The sequence below is a fragment of the Gekko japonicus genome, unplaced genomic scaffold, assembly GCF_001447785.1.
Source record: "Gekko japonicus isolate JY-2015 unplaced genomic scaffold, Gekko_japonicus_V1.1 scaffold6257, whole genome shotgun sequence".
In the NCBI taxonomy this organism is placed as follows: domain Eukaryota; kingdom Metazoa; phylum Chordata; class Lepidosauria; order Squamata; family Gekkonidae; genus Gekko; species Gekko japonicus.
The window spans coordinates 5,364-18,111 of record NW_015169970.1 but is presented as its reverse complement, the minus strand read 5'-3'; the positions used below and the strand labels follow the sequence as shown (position 1 = coordinate 18,111).

General features: G+C 43.5%; 1 protein-coding gene across 1 annotated transcript in view; it reads left to right on the top strand.

The window, feature by feature from the left end:
- LOC107115798 (zinc finger protein 883-like) overlaps positions 1 to 4,486 on the top strand; it is a gene marked incomplete at its 3' end in the record, with an annotated part of 6,777 nt that extends 2,291 nt beyond the window's left edge. The window contains exon 2 of the mRNA XM_015417557.1: positions 2,793 to 4,486. Coding sequence (XP_015273043.1) covers positions 2,793 to 4,486 — 1,694 coding nt within the window. The remainder of the gene's footprint in view (positions 1 to 2,792) is intronic.
- Between the last annotated feature and the right edge of the window lie 8,262 nt (positions 4,487 to 12,748).

Here is a 12,748-nt window from a genome sequence, read left to right as displayed (position 1 = left end):
GGAACACATCTCTTTGTCCAAAGAGATGGGTGTAGCTTCTTCTGGCTTCAGGAAGTTCTGATAGTCTTTAAACTGCAAGTTCGATTTAGTTCATTCTTCTTGGTTGCCGTTAAAGTCTGTGGGTTACTTAACTCACAGTCCCACTCTGCTGGGTTGTTGTTCTCCTCTACGTGATGTCCTCATTTAGGTTGATGTCATCTCTGGGATGCACCACTGCTGGACGGGGGTCATCTCGGGGATGTCTACAATCTGCTGGGCTGAGGTCATCTCGGGGATGTCCAAAAACAGCTGGGCTGGGGCCATTTTCCTCTCATGTTTCACTGTAAGGCTGCAGCCATCTTGGCTTTGGTCTTCTCTGCTAGGTTGTTGTTCAGTTTTATTGTTTCCTCTATCTGGAAAACTTTTCACAAGCTGTGCCTTTTTAGGTCTCTGGTCAATAAGCTGTTCTATCATTTCCACTGTCTCTGTAGTAGACTGGCACAGCTGACACTCATTTGCAAAGTCCTTGTCTTCTTTAGGGTCAAAACTTGCTTCAGGCACTACAGCACAGATTTCTTTTTGCTCCTGCTGCAAGGCAATGTCTTCCTTCAACACTGTAATTTGAGCTCTACTTTCTTTTGCTTCCACATCTTCTCCCAGTAAAATGGATTCATTCTGCAGCTTTTCAGGATTTCCTTTAGAAGGATCAGATATGTTTACCTTGGATTTTTCAGTTACAACTCTATGGACTTCAACTGTCACTTTTTTATCTACAGGGATATCAGTACTAGTCTCTTCAGCAGACACATGTTCTAATTCTTTACTAACAGATTCTAGAAGACAGGTATTCTGGGTCAGCTTATTCCCTTCTGCACTAGCAGTACTGAGGTCTGATGAGGCTTGCTTACTTGCAGGTAATTGCAAAGAAATGTCAGATACCGCCTTTTCATTTTCAACTTCTACTGTAACCTCAGCTGTAGTTTCTTCTAGGAATGATTTATTGGAAGTTACAGTAACACCTGGATGCTGGAGTAGTTCAGCAGTGTTCTCTCTGGCATTTACTTTCTTCTCCAATTGATATTTTAAGAGGTCTTCATAGTTAGCTCTGACTGATGCCAATACTTTAGCAAAATAGTCTGTCATCGAGACACCAAACAGCTTGTTTTCTGAGCCTATTGGTTTGCCTTGAGGCAAATCTTTTGGTGTAACTTGAGGAAACTCACGTTTGAATTCACGGTTTCCCTCTTTCTCCCTCTCAAGTTCAAGTCTTGCTCTTTCAAATTGCAATCTCTTTGCTTCCAATTGTAACTCTTTGTCTCTAAGTGCAGCCCTCAGTTTTAATTCCTTATTCTTAAGTGCTGTTGTCATTTCTAATTTCTTTTTCTCAAATTCAGCTTCAACCTTCCGCTTTTCCATTTCTCTATCTCTGTTCTCTCTCAGAAACTCTAAATAGTCTGGATTGGGGTTAAACCTTCCCTCACTATCACGTTTGCCAGCATCTACAGCGTTTTGAATCAAGCTAGCTCTCATCTTATCTGCATTTTCCCCTTCATGAGGTAAATTTAAGTCTATACATTTTTGGATTAAAGCCTCTTTTTTAATCCTAAAAAGCTGCCATTTTTCACTTAATATATGCTCTCTTCCTCCGCCGAGGGGGGGGGTTTCCATGGAATCCCAGTCCAAGAAGAAAGGTCAGTCAAAAAGAGAAGGAACAGAGGCCTCCATCCTAACCAGAAAATCCACTCCAGGGAAAATGAAAGTGTGGCCTTTGCAGAGACCTTCAGTCAGAGAATGAACATCATTTTGCAGACACAACTTCTGTGACGTCCTCCTTATTGGGGAGGACTAGTTTCACTTTAAAAGTTCTTTTTATTTTGTTTAACTGGGTAGAATCTGCTGTCACCAGGAAATTTTAAGGATTTCCAAACCTTTATGCTTTTACTTTTGCTCTTACTGGTTTGGTAGACTGAGTTCAAGGCTCACGAGGAACTATGTGGTCCTGAGAAGTATTTCATTCAGAGCTGGTATAAACTTGAATAAAAGAGGATTTATTGAAATAAATATTAAATAAGAGGGTGATACAAGGTAACTAGTAATGTGTAAATGATGTACAATTGCTTTGGTATCACACTCAATCTTATCCCTCACTGACAGGGATCTTTGCATGTAACTTTGTAACACTTGTTTATCTCAGTGCCATATATGATCACTGTTCCACTTCAGTTTGTTATGACACTCAGACTTTCCTTTAACTTTTCCCTATACACTCAGTTTTCAGCTTTCTTTTTCTCTCTCACTGAACAACCGCAGCTGTCCTTCTAACTGCTTCAACACAGAACTCAGAACTGTCTACATCAACAGTCAACTTGTAACTGTAACTCTTGACTGACTCATATAGTCATCCAACCAGATTCCCTTCCAAAACCCCTCCCCCTCTCTGTCAACCACCAATCATACCACACTTGCCTCTCTCAACCACTCTAGTCTATCTACCACAGCCATGCAACCATATTCAAAGTATCTCTCTTGCAGGAGGCTTAATGTGTCACAGAATCATAGAATCAGAGTGTTTGAACGGACCTCCAGGGTCATCTAGTCCAACCCCCTGCACAATGCAGTAAATTCACAAATACCTCCCACACACACACCCAGTGACCCCTATTCCATGCCCAGTACTTTTAAAGTGTATGTTATTATAAACTTAGGCATACATTGGGAAGAAGCCACTGTAATATTCGGATTGCGTATGGAAATTCAGGTGCACATCAGGCTTTCTTGTGTGGGTTCTAACAGAATCTCTTTCTTTATTCCAGCAGGAGATGACAAGAGGGATGAGGAGGATGAGGAACTGCATCCTCTATCGCCAGGTGAACTCAAGAATGAAGACTTGAGAGGAAACTTCAGAAACCAAGTTGGACCTAAGAGGCAGAAAAGAAGCCACATCATCCAGAAGAGGGATAAACCCATTCCTTGCCAAGGGGGGGATTCCCAAGAAGTAATTCACATGGTGAAGGAAACATACAAGTGCTTGGCGTGTGGAATGAACTTCTCAGATCAATGCCAATATAATGTCCATTTACAAATGCACAGTGGAAAGAAGACCGATAAATTGCTGGAGTGTGGAAAGACTATGTTTTGCAGAGCAGAGCTCCTTAGACAGCAAAGAACACAAAGAACACATAGAGGAGAGAAACGTTATAGCTGCTCAGAATGTGGCAAGAGATTTTCAGAAAAATCAGACCATGTTCGACACCAAAGGATTCATTCAGGTGGGAAGCTATTTTGTGGGAAGAGATTCAGTCGCAGTGGCCACCTTCAAACCCATCTAAGAAACCACACAAGGGAGATGCCTTTTGATTGCTCAGAGTGTGGGAAAAGATTCAGTTACGGTAGCAGTCTTCAACAGCATCAAAGAACCCACACAGGGGAGAAGCCTTTTGAATGCTCAGAGAGTGGGAAGAGATTCAGTCACAGTAGCAGTGTTCAACAACATCATAGAACCCACACAGAGGAGAAGCCTTTTGAATGCTCAGAGAGTGGGAAGAGATTCAGTCACAGTAGCAGTGTTCAACAACATCATAGAACCCACACAGAGGAGAAGCCTTTTGAATGCTCAGAGAGTGGGAAGAGATTCAGTCACAGTAGCAGTGTTCAACAACATCATAGAACCCACACAGAGGAGAAGCCTTTTGAATGCTCAGAGAGTGGGAAGAGATTCAGTCACAGTAGCAGTGTTCAACAACATCATAGAACCCACACAGAGGAGAAGCCTTTTGAATGCTCAGAGAGTGGGAAGAGATTCAGTCACAGTAGCAGTGTTCAACAACATCATAGAACCCACACAGAGGAGAAGCCTTTTGAATGCTCAGAGAGTGGGAAGAGATTCAGTCACAGTAGCAGTGTTCAACAACATCATAGAACCCACACAGAGGAGAAGCCTTTTGAATGCTCAGAGAGTGGGAAGAGATTCAGTCACAGTAGCAGTGTTCAACAACATCATAGAACCCACACAGAGGAGAAGCCTTTTGAATGCTCAGAGAGTGGGAAGAGATTCAGTCACAGTAGCAGTGTTCAACAACATCATAGAACCCACACAGAGGAGAAGCCTTTTGAATGCTCAGAGAGTGGGAAGAGATTCAGTCACAGTAGCAGTGTTCAACAACATCATAGAACCCACACAGAGGAGAAGCCTTTTGAATGCTCAGAGAGTGGGAAGAGATTCAGTCACAGTAGCAGTGTTCAACAACATCATAGAACCCACACAGAGGAGAAGCCTTTTGAATGCTCAGAGAGTGGGAAGAGATTCAGTCACAGTAGCAGTGTTCAACAACATCATAGAACCCACACAGAGGAGAAGCCTTTTGAATGCTCAGAGAGTGGGAAGAGATTCAGTCACAGTAGCAGTGTTCAACAACATCATAGAACCCACACAGAGGAGAAGCCTTTTGAATGCTCAGAGTGTGGAAAGAGATTCAGTCGGAGTGGCACTCTTAAAAAACATCTAAGAATCCACACAGGGGAGAACATAAGAACGTAAGAGAAGCCTATGGTGGATCAGGCCAATGGCCCGTCCAGTCCAACACTCTGTCACACAGTGGCCAAAAATACCAGGTGCCATCAGAAGATCCAGCGGTGGGGCCAGGACACTAGAAGTTCTCCCACTGTTGCTCCCCCCACCCAAGCACTTGCCCCATCACTTGCCCCAGAAGCCTTTTGAATGATCAGAACGTGGGAAGAGATTCAGTTGCTTTGACCACCTTCAAATCCATCTAAGAACCCACACAGGAGATAAGCCTTTTGAATGCTCAGAGTGTGGAAAGAGATTCAGTCAGAGTGGCTTTTTAAAACAGCATCAGGGAATCCGAACTATGTAACTGCTTAACTCAGAGATGTCAAACTCATTTGTTGCGAGGGTGTTATCTGACATAAATGTCACTTTGTTGGTCTGGACCATGAGTGGCATAAAATGTAATGCCAGGTACCACAGATATAAACTTCAGAAAGGACACAGGAAACACAGTTAACAATATTATTTTCTACTCAAAATACAAACACCCTTAAAATGTTAAGAGTGTTTCCTAACTGACTCCTCTTGCTCTGAATCATTGCATCAAAATCTGGAGTCAGTGTCTGTGCTGTAGCAATCTTGAGTATGCTTTTTAGGTGTGTATCAAGCTGAGAACATACCTTTGATTTATAGGCATTTATTACAGTAAAGAGCTGTTCACAGACTGGAGAAATGCATTGCCTCCTGGAGAGGTGACAAGCAGACTTTAATTTTTTTTAAAGTTTATTTATCTGAGTCAGAGACAAACCGGGGGGGGGGGGGGAAATTAAACCGGGGGGGGGGGGAGTAAATTAGCCCATGGCTCTCAGGATGCACCTGTATGCCCAGGATACACCTGTGTGACCTGGGCAGAGCAGGTGTCATGATCTGAGCTGTGCCACCAGAGGCCTACTAGGCCCGGAGAGCCTGGTTAGCAGTAGGGGAGGCTGGGCCTACAAATCCCAGAAGGCCTTGGGAAGTTTTGGTGCCGATTTTGACCAATAGGGAAGAAGAGGGCTGGGGAACAAAAGAGCTGGTGCCAGAGGAGAAGCTGTTCTTTCTTCCAAGAGGGCAGAGCCAGAAGGAAGGCTGCTGCAGGGAAGAGAGCCTCATCCTGTGGGAAGGGTGAGTAATTTAAGGCCACTTGAGATCATGAGCTAGGAACAGTATATATTTAGTTGCGTTAGGGCATTTGATTTCTTTTCACCCACTTACTGTTATTATTCTGCACCTTGTTGTTTGCCCTCCTATAAAATAAACCTTTTCCTTGTTGTACTCTGCCTGGTCATCGCACCTATTATTCAGCCAAAAGGGAGGTCTGAAGGTCTTGGGAGGGTGCTCTGGGCCTTCTCAAGGGATCCTAAATTCAGAGTGGTGGCAGCGTCAGGTGACACCCCCACCTGAGCCGTGACAGCAGGTCAAAGAAGGGGTGGAGCCAGAAGGGGTCGAGCCAGAGGTTTAATAAAAGTGAACATGCTGCTAGGCTGGGCTGGGCTGTCTGGCTGGTTGCAGGATGCCAGAGAAAATGAAACATCCTTAGAGCATTTTGTATCTTTCTAAGCTTGGAATTGTCTGCTGTACTTTGAAATCTAGCTAGAGTATGTTTTAGAACCAGGACAGGGGATGCGATTATGACCAACTTTTATTTGTCCTTCTGCTTGCAGATCTGGTGCTGCGCTAAACGTTTGCTTGGAACCTTTTTCATTTTTTAAATAGATATTTTACTCTTTGAAGCTGGTAGTGTTCTCTGGACCTCATCTAATGAGCTGCCAGGGGGCATTGGATCCTACAGGGCCATTTGAAGCCACATAGGGTCCATTTGGCTCTGCGGGAGAGCTGAAATCTACTCGCTGCCCAACCAGGGTTGGGGTGAAACATTCAGATGGGCCTTCAGGGCATGATGGTCTGACCATGGCACTGCTGAGGCAGTGACCCAGTCCATTGTGACCCTTGCCATGAAGATCAGATCGAGTGTGTGTCCGGTCCGGTGAGTGGGAGTCGTTACATATTGGGAGAGTCCCAGAGCCACCACGGATGACAGTAAGTCCATCGCTTGAGTGGAGGCCATATAGTCTGCATGGACATTGAAATCATGCAGGACAGTCAGTCTAGGGTGTTCCAATGCCCAGCTGGACACGGCCTCCACCAGGGATGGCAGGCTGCTGGCCAGTTCTTTTTTCAACAAAAAACCAAAGATAAAGTAAAAGCAAAGACAAGTCTTACCTTACAGTAATTATGTTTTGTTGTCATAATTATTACTTTATGTTTGGTTTTTAATATGCTTTTGCTGTTTTATTATCTGCAGTATGTGATTATTTTAAAAATGGAATTTTTTTTGCCTTAAATTTTGTACAATAATGAAAACATTGTCTTCTATTTATAAAAAAAATCAATAAAAAGGTGTGCAATCCTTTTATCTGGGTCACATCTGGGGCTGGCTATGGGGATGGTGGAGGCCAGACAATGATCATTTAGGTGCAGACGATACCACTCTAATGGCAGAAAGTGAAGATGATCCCTAAATTTAGGGATTTCATGGCAGAACAGCACATATTTTTTCACACTGTGATCCCTACGTCTTCAGCACTCTCTGAATCAGGCCATAGGGCGCTGCATTTTCGCTGGATCCCAGTGGGCAAGGCAAAGGAGTGCTCAAGATGTCTCTTTCATTTGTGACCCAGGCTCGTGGGAGTTTTAAAATATCTTTTATACAGATGGCAGCAGCGTCCAAGCCTTAGGAACAAAGCACACATATTTTGCTGGATATGCATAAATTAAGAGTGTCTTTACTCACCAATTTACGTTGGAAATGTAAAAAGAATGTAGGAACCTTTTACCACATGTGGTGGAAATGTAGCAAAATACAAAAATACTGGAAAATGGTACACAAAATAATTCTAGAAATTCTGGATTTAGATGTTCTATTAACACCTGAAGTATATTTGTTAAATATAATTCCAAATGGCTATTATGTACATGATGTATATTTGATAACATATAACGGCTGCTTGAATATTATTGGCAAAAAACTGGAAACTAGATATAGTACTCTCAAGGGAGGACTTAATACTAAAATTGTTAGAACTTGCACAAATGGATAATTTGAGTTTATTGCTTCAAGATAAAGATAAGACAGTACAAAATAAAAGATCGTCAAGGGTATATAACTGGATAAAGCATGTAATAGATCTATAGACTATATTGGTATGTAATCTAAAAGCTTAAAAAGTTTGTTTTCTTTTTGAAAATGTGTATCTTTACTCACACAAAGGAATTTGTTTTACAGGAAAAGAAATTTTTCCAGCACCAGACGTTGGCAGCCCAGCATGCTGCTGGTTTTGGAAGTGGTGAAAGCTGCCCCTTCAGGTGCCCTTGTAGCAATCGATATAGATACACACTAATTACGTTTTGGAAGCAATATGGCTTTTGTGATTCCAGGGGCAAATCAAATGAAAGCCAAATGGACCTGGTAATGATGAGCTGACCTCTGTGAGAGGAAGCAACTTTATGTTCATCCCATAAAAGCACATCAAACTCAAGGTGATCCCCAAACCTTCGCCTGTGTCTTAAAGGATGGTTGGTATCAGGCACTTAAGAACATAAGAGAAGCCATGTTCAATCAGGCCAATGGCCCACCCAGTCCAACACTCTGTGTCACATAGTGGCCAAAACCCAGGTGCCATCAGGAGGTCCACCAGCGGGACTAGAACTCCAAAAGCTCTTCTACTGTCACCCCCCCAAGCACCAAGAATACAGAGCATCACTTTCCCAGACATAGTTTTCCATGTACCTTGTGGCTAACAGCCACGAATGGACCTCTGCTCCATATGCTTATCCAGTCCCCTCTTCTCAAAGCTGGACACAAGACAGTACCTCCTTGTTCTATGCGTATAAAAGGAAGTACTTCACCCAAAGAGTGATTAACACATGGAATTCACTGCCACAGGAGGTGGTGGCGGCTACAAGCATGGACGGCTTCAAGAGGGAATTGGATTAACATATGGAGCAGAGGTCCATCAGTGGCTATTGGCCACAAGGTATAGATGGCCACCAAATAAGAAGGGAGCACTCACTGGAGAAGACCCTGATGCTGGGAAAGATTGAAGGTCAAAGAAGATGGGGACAGCAAAGGATGAGATGGTTAGACAGTGTCATAGATGCAATGAACATGAAATTGAGCAAACTTCAGAGGACGGCGGAAAATAGGAGGGCCTGGCGAGATCTTGTCCATGGGGTCACGAAGAGTCGGACTCGACTGTGCAACTGAACAACAACAACAACAATAAATAAGAACTCTTGGTCTGGGGCGAGTGATGCTCTGTATTCTTAGTGCTGGGGGGGGGAGTGCGAGGGATTCTAGTGTCCTGGCCCCACTGGTGGACCTCCTGATGGTACCAGGTATTTTTGGCCACGGTGTGACATAGTGTCAGATTGGCCTGATCCAGCATTGGCTCCTCTTATGTTATTTTGTTCTTATGTTCTCTTATGAAAGAGGCTTATGAAGGATTGGGTTTCCTCCTCCTGGGACACAAGGGCACTGTCCTTGCACTCCAGGGTAAATGTTGATGGCCCAGTCTGGCTAAACATGTGGCTAACTGGAAATCAGGTTTGTTGGTAAATCCCTCAAACATAGCCAAACCCTCACCCAGCCTCCTTCCCCAAGGGCACTGAACCTTTTGAGATTCTTTACATGGATCACATGGGGCCACTGCCTCTGGCACATGGCTATAGATATTGTCTAGTCATTGTGGCTTCTCTGGCCCAGTTTACATGGATCATTGTCCAGAAGGGGTTTACATCTAGGGCTTTGGTCATGGCTTTAAGGCCTTGTATCAGTGTCCACGCATGATGCCTTTATCCCTTTAAGACATCTCATGCCATTGCCATCAGACACAGCTGGGACAATTTGCCCTTTACTATATCATGCCACTAGTTGGAATGTCTAACTTAAGCGTCTTTTTGCCTGCTAGACCTGATAGTGTTGAGGTGTGAATTTGCGAAGAGACCTTAGACTCCACTTAATAAGAAATAGTATTTTGATATGTGCACGGTAATTGTAAGTATAGTCTATTGATTCTTGATGTATCTGCATGATTTAAACATTTCCTTTTGCAAGGAGTTGTAGTTTCTTTGATTTTTTTGTATTTTCATCCATGGGGACCTACCTTGACTCACTATACCTTTTGATGAAGGATTGTCTTCAAAACAGTCTTAAGATAACGTATGCTACCGTTGGGGTATACTGGACAGTATTTTCTCTATGGACAGTTATTGCCCCTAGGAGGACTTGTGCTTTTGGACTATTTTTGGATTGTACCACTTTAAGTATCGTCAGTATGTGGTTTATGTGACTGATGTGCAGTACATTCTTTTGAAATGCTATATGTGCTTAAATATTCAATATATGCCTATGAGTATTACGTCTTAAAAACTCTTTGGGAGAGTTTCTACCTTTTCATTTCTAGATTTACACTCTCCCTTCCCCGTTAGTTTTGTGCTCAGCAGAATTTATGGCAGCCGCTGCTCTGAGGAACTTCACAGTGCAACACAGTGACCCATTCTGTGCTCAATCTAACAGATTTGTGTGGTGTTAGATATTGGTGATAATGTGGGACCTCTCAAAAAAACGTATTGTGAACTACCCTCTCCTGGTATAAGGGGCTTCCTTCTGTACAGATACCTATTACTAATATCTTAAAGGGCCCACTGCAAAAGACTCCTTATGACTGGATTTCAGTAAAGCTTTTGACAGGGTTCCCCCTGATGTCCTGATGGGTAAACTAGAGGACAGTGGACTGGACTCTAGGATAGTTATGTAGATAGGGAATTGTTTAGAGAACTGCACTCAAAGAGTAGTTGTCAATGGCATTTCGTCTGAATGAGGGGAGGTGTCCAGTGGGGTGCCACAGAGCTCAGTTCTGGGCCCAGTACTTTTCAATATTTTTATAAATGATCTGGATAAGGGTGTGGAGGGGATACTCCTTAAATTTGCAGATGACACCAGCAAACACACCAGAAGATATAGAATTCAACGAGATTTGAACACCCTGGAAAAGTGGGCAGATGTGAACAAGGTGAAGTTTAAGAAGGGTAAGTGCCGAGTTCTACATCTGGGGAACAAAAAGGAGGAACATGCATACGGGATGGGGGATACACTTCTGAGTAGCAGTGTGTGTGTGTGAACAAGATCTTGGGGTACGGGTGGACTGTAAGTTAAATGTGAGCAGCCAGTGTGATGCAGCAACAAAAAAAGCTAATACGATCTTGGGCTGTATCAACAGAGGCATAACATCCAAATCGCAAGATGTCATAGTCTCACTGTACACTGCATTGGTCAGGCCACACCTGGAGCATTGTGTGCAGTTCTGGAGACTTCAGATCAAAAAGGATATAGAATGGAGCAGATGCAGAGGAAAGCGACAAGGATGCTCGTGGGCCTGCAGACCAAGCCCTATAAGAAAAGGCTGAGGGACTTAGGAATGATCAGTCTGGAGAAGAGGAGGTTGAGAGGGGACATGATTACTCTCTTTAAGTATTTGAAGGGCTGTCTTTTAGAGGAGGGCAGGGAGCTGTTCCTGTTTGCAGCAGAGGATAGGACTCGCAATAATGGGTATAGATTAAGGGCAGGAAGGTATGGGCTGAATCTTAGAAAAAACTTTTTTACAGTAAGGCAGCCAGATAAAAGAAACCGGGACCGATTCTCTCAGTCCTGTCCAACAGAGTATTGGAACTTCCACCTTTACATCATAGTTGTGAATCTAGGGTTGCCAGGTCTGGGGTGGAAAATATCTGGAGACTTTGGGGGTGGAGCCAGGAGGGGGGGGGGAGGGGCCTCAGCACGGTAGAATGCCACAGAGTCCACCATCCAAAGTGGCCATTTTCTCCAGGGGAGCTGATCTCTGCCAGCTGGAGATCAGTTGTAAAAGTGGGTGATCTCCAGGCCCCACCGGGAGGCTGGCAGCCCTAGTTGTGAAACTCAGTTTTGTCCCAGTAGATAACGTCAAACCCGTTTCCAAATGTTATCATGTTCCATCATGTTTTTCTGCCAGAGCTCTGCTGGCACATAGGTTTAGCCAAACTATGTCACTTATGTTTTTCTACATGCTTGGAGAATCCGTGTTACCCGTCAGTTTCCATTTTATTCTTCTACCCCATTTGATTAAAAAAAAATTGTAGCACAGGACTTTTACCCTTATTCCTGTTCGTTTTCTTTTTTGATTGAGCTTCTTCTTCTCACGAGGGGGCGGTCCCTCCCCTTGGTGCTCCTCCATGCAGATTCCGGCCTTGTTAGGCAGAGCCTGCAAAGTTCAGCTCTTCACAGGTCTAAAAGGGGTTTCCACTCTAATGTCACTCTGACCTAGTCTATGTTTCCCAGTGGTTTCCTGCCAACAGCAGTTTTAACCCATAAACGTAGTTAGTTTGCAAACAGCTTAAAAAAAAATAGACAAAAAGCAGGCAACAGAATGATGATCTCCCCATCCTACCTTGCAGAACTGGTGTTGGGCAAACTAATTGTCTCAGTAAACAGGCACAGAATGGGGGGTTGCACTGTACCTGCTAAATGTGGCTGGAAGTCTGGCAAATTTCATTCAACCGTTCTTCTGACTGAGAACTTTAGTGTCCTTGGGACAGGTGGGGACAGTCCCACTGATTTTAGAGGGCCTCCCACTGATTTTAAGGGCCTTTCTTCCAAGCCACTTTTCCAGCACAGGAATGCAAGGGGGGGGGGTTCAGAACCATCAGACATATCACAAAAAAATGACTAAAGTCCAAAACCAACAGTTTCAAGAACTGTCAGGTCTGGAAGTAAAAAATAAAAAGGTGAAATATTTAGGAATAAATATAATAGATGCAGTTCTTTGGTGAAGGATAATTACGTGGAACTCATATTGGACATTAAGAAAGATTTGGAAAAATGGAAAAACTTACAAATATCCCTGATGGGAAGAATAGCTACAATAAAAATGAACATTTTACCAAGATTGATCTTCTTATTTCAAACAATTCCAGTCCTTCAAAATCAAAAAATATTTTAAAGAACTCAATAAATTGATGATCCAATTTGTATGGCAAATCAAGAAACCAAGAATAAAATTGAAAGCACTAGACCAGGGGTGTCAAACATGTGGCCCAGGGGCCGGATCAGGCCCCCAGAGGGCTTCTATCAGGCCCGCAGTGGAACTGGCTGTCTTCTGCTTCTTCTTCCAGTTCTGCTGCTGCTGC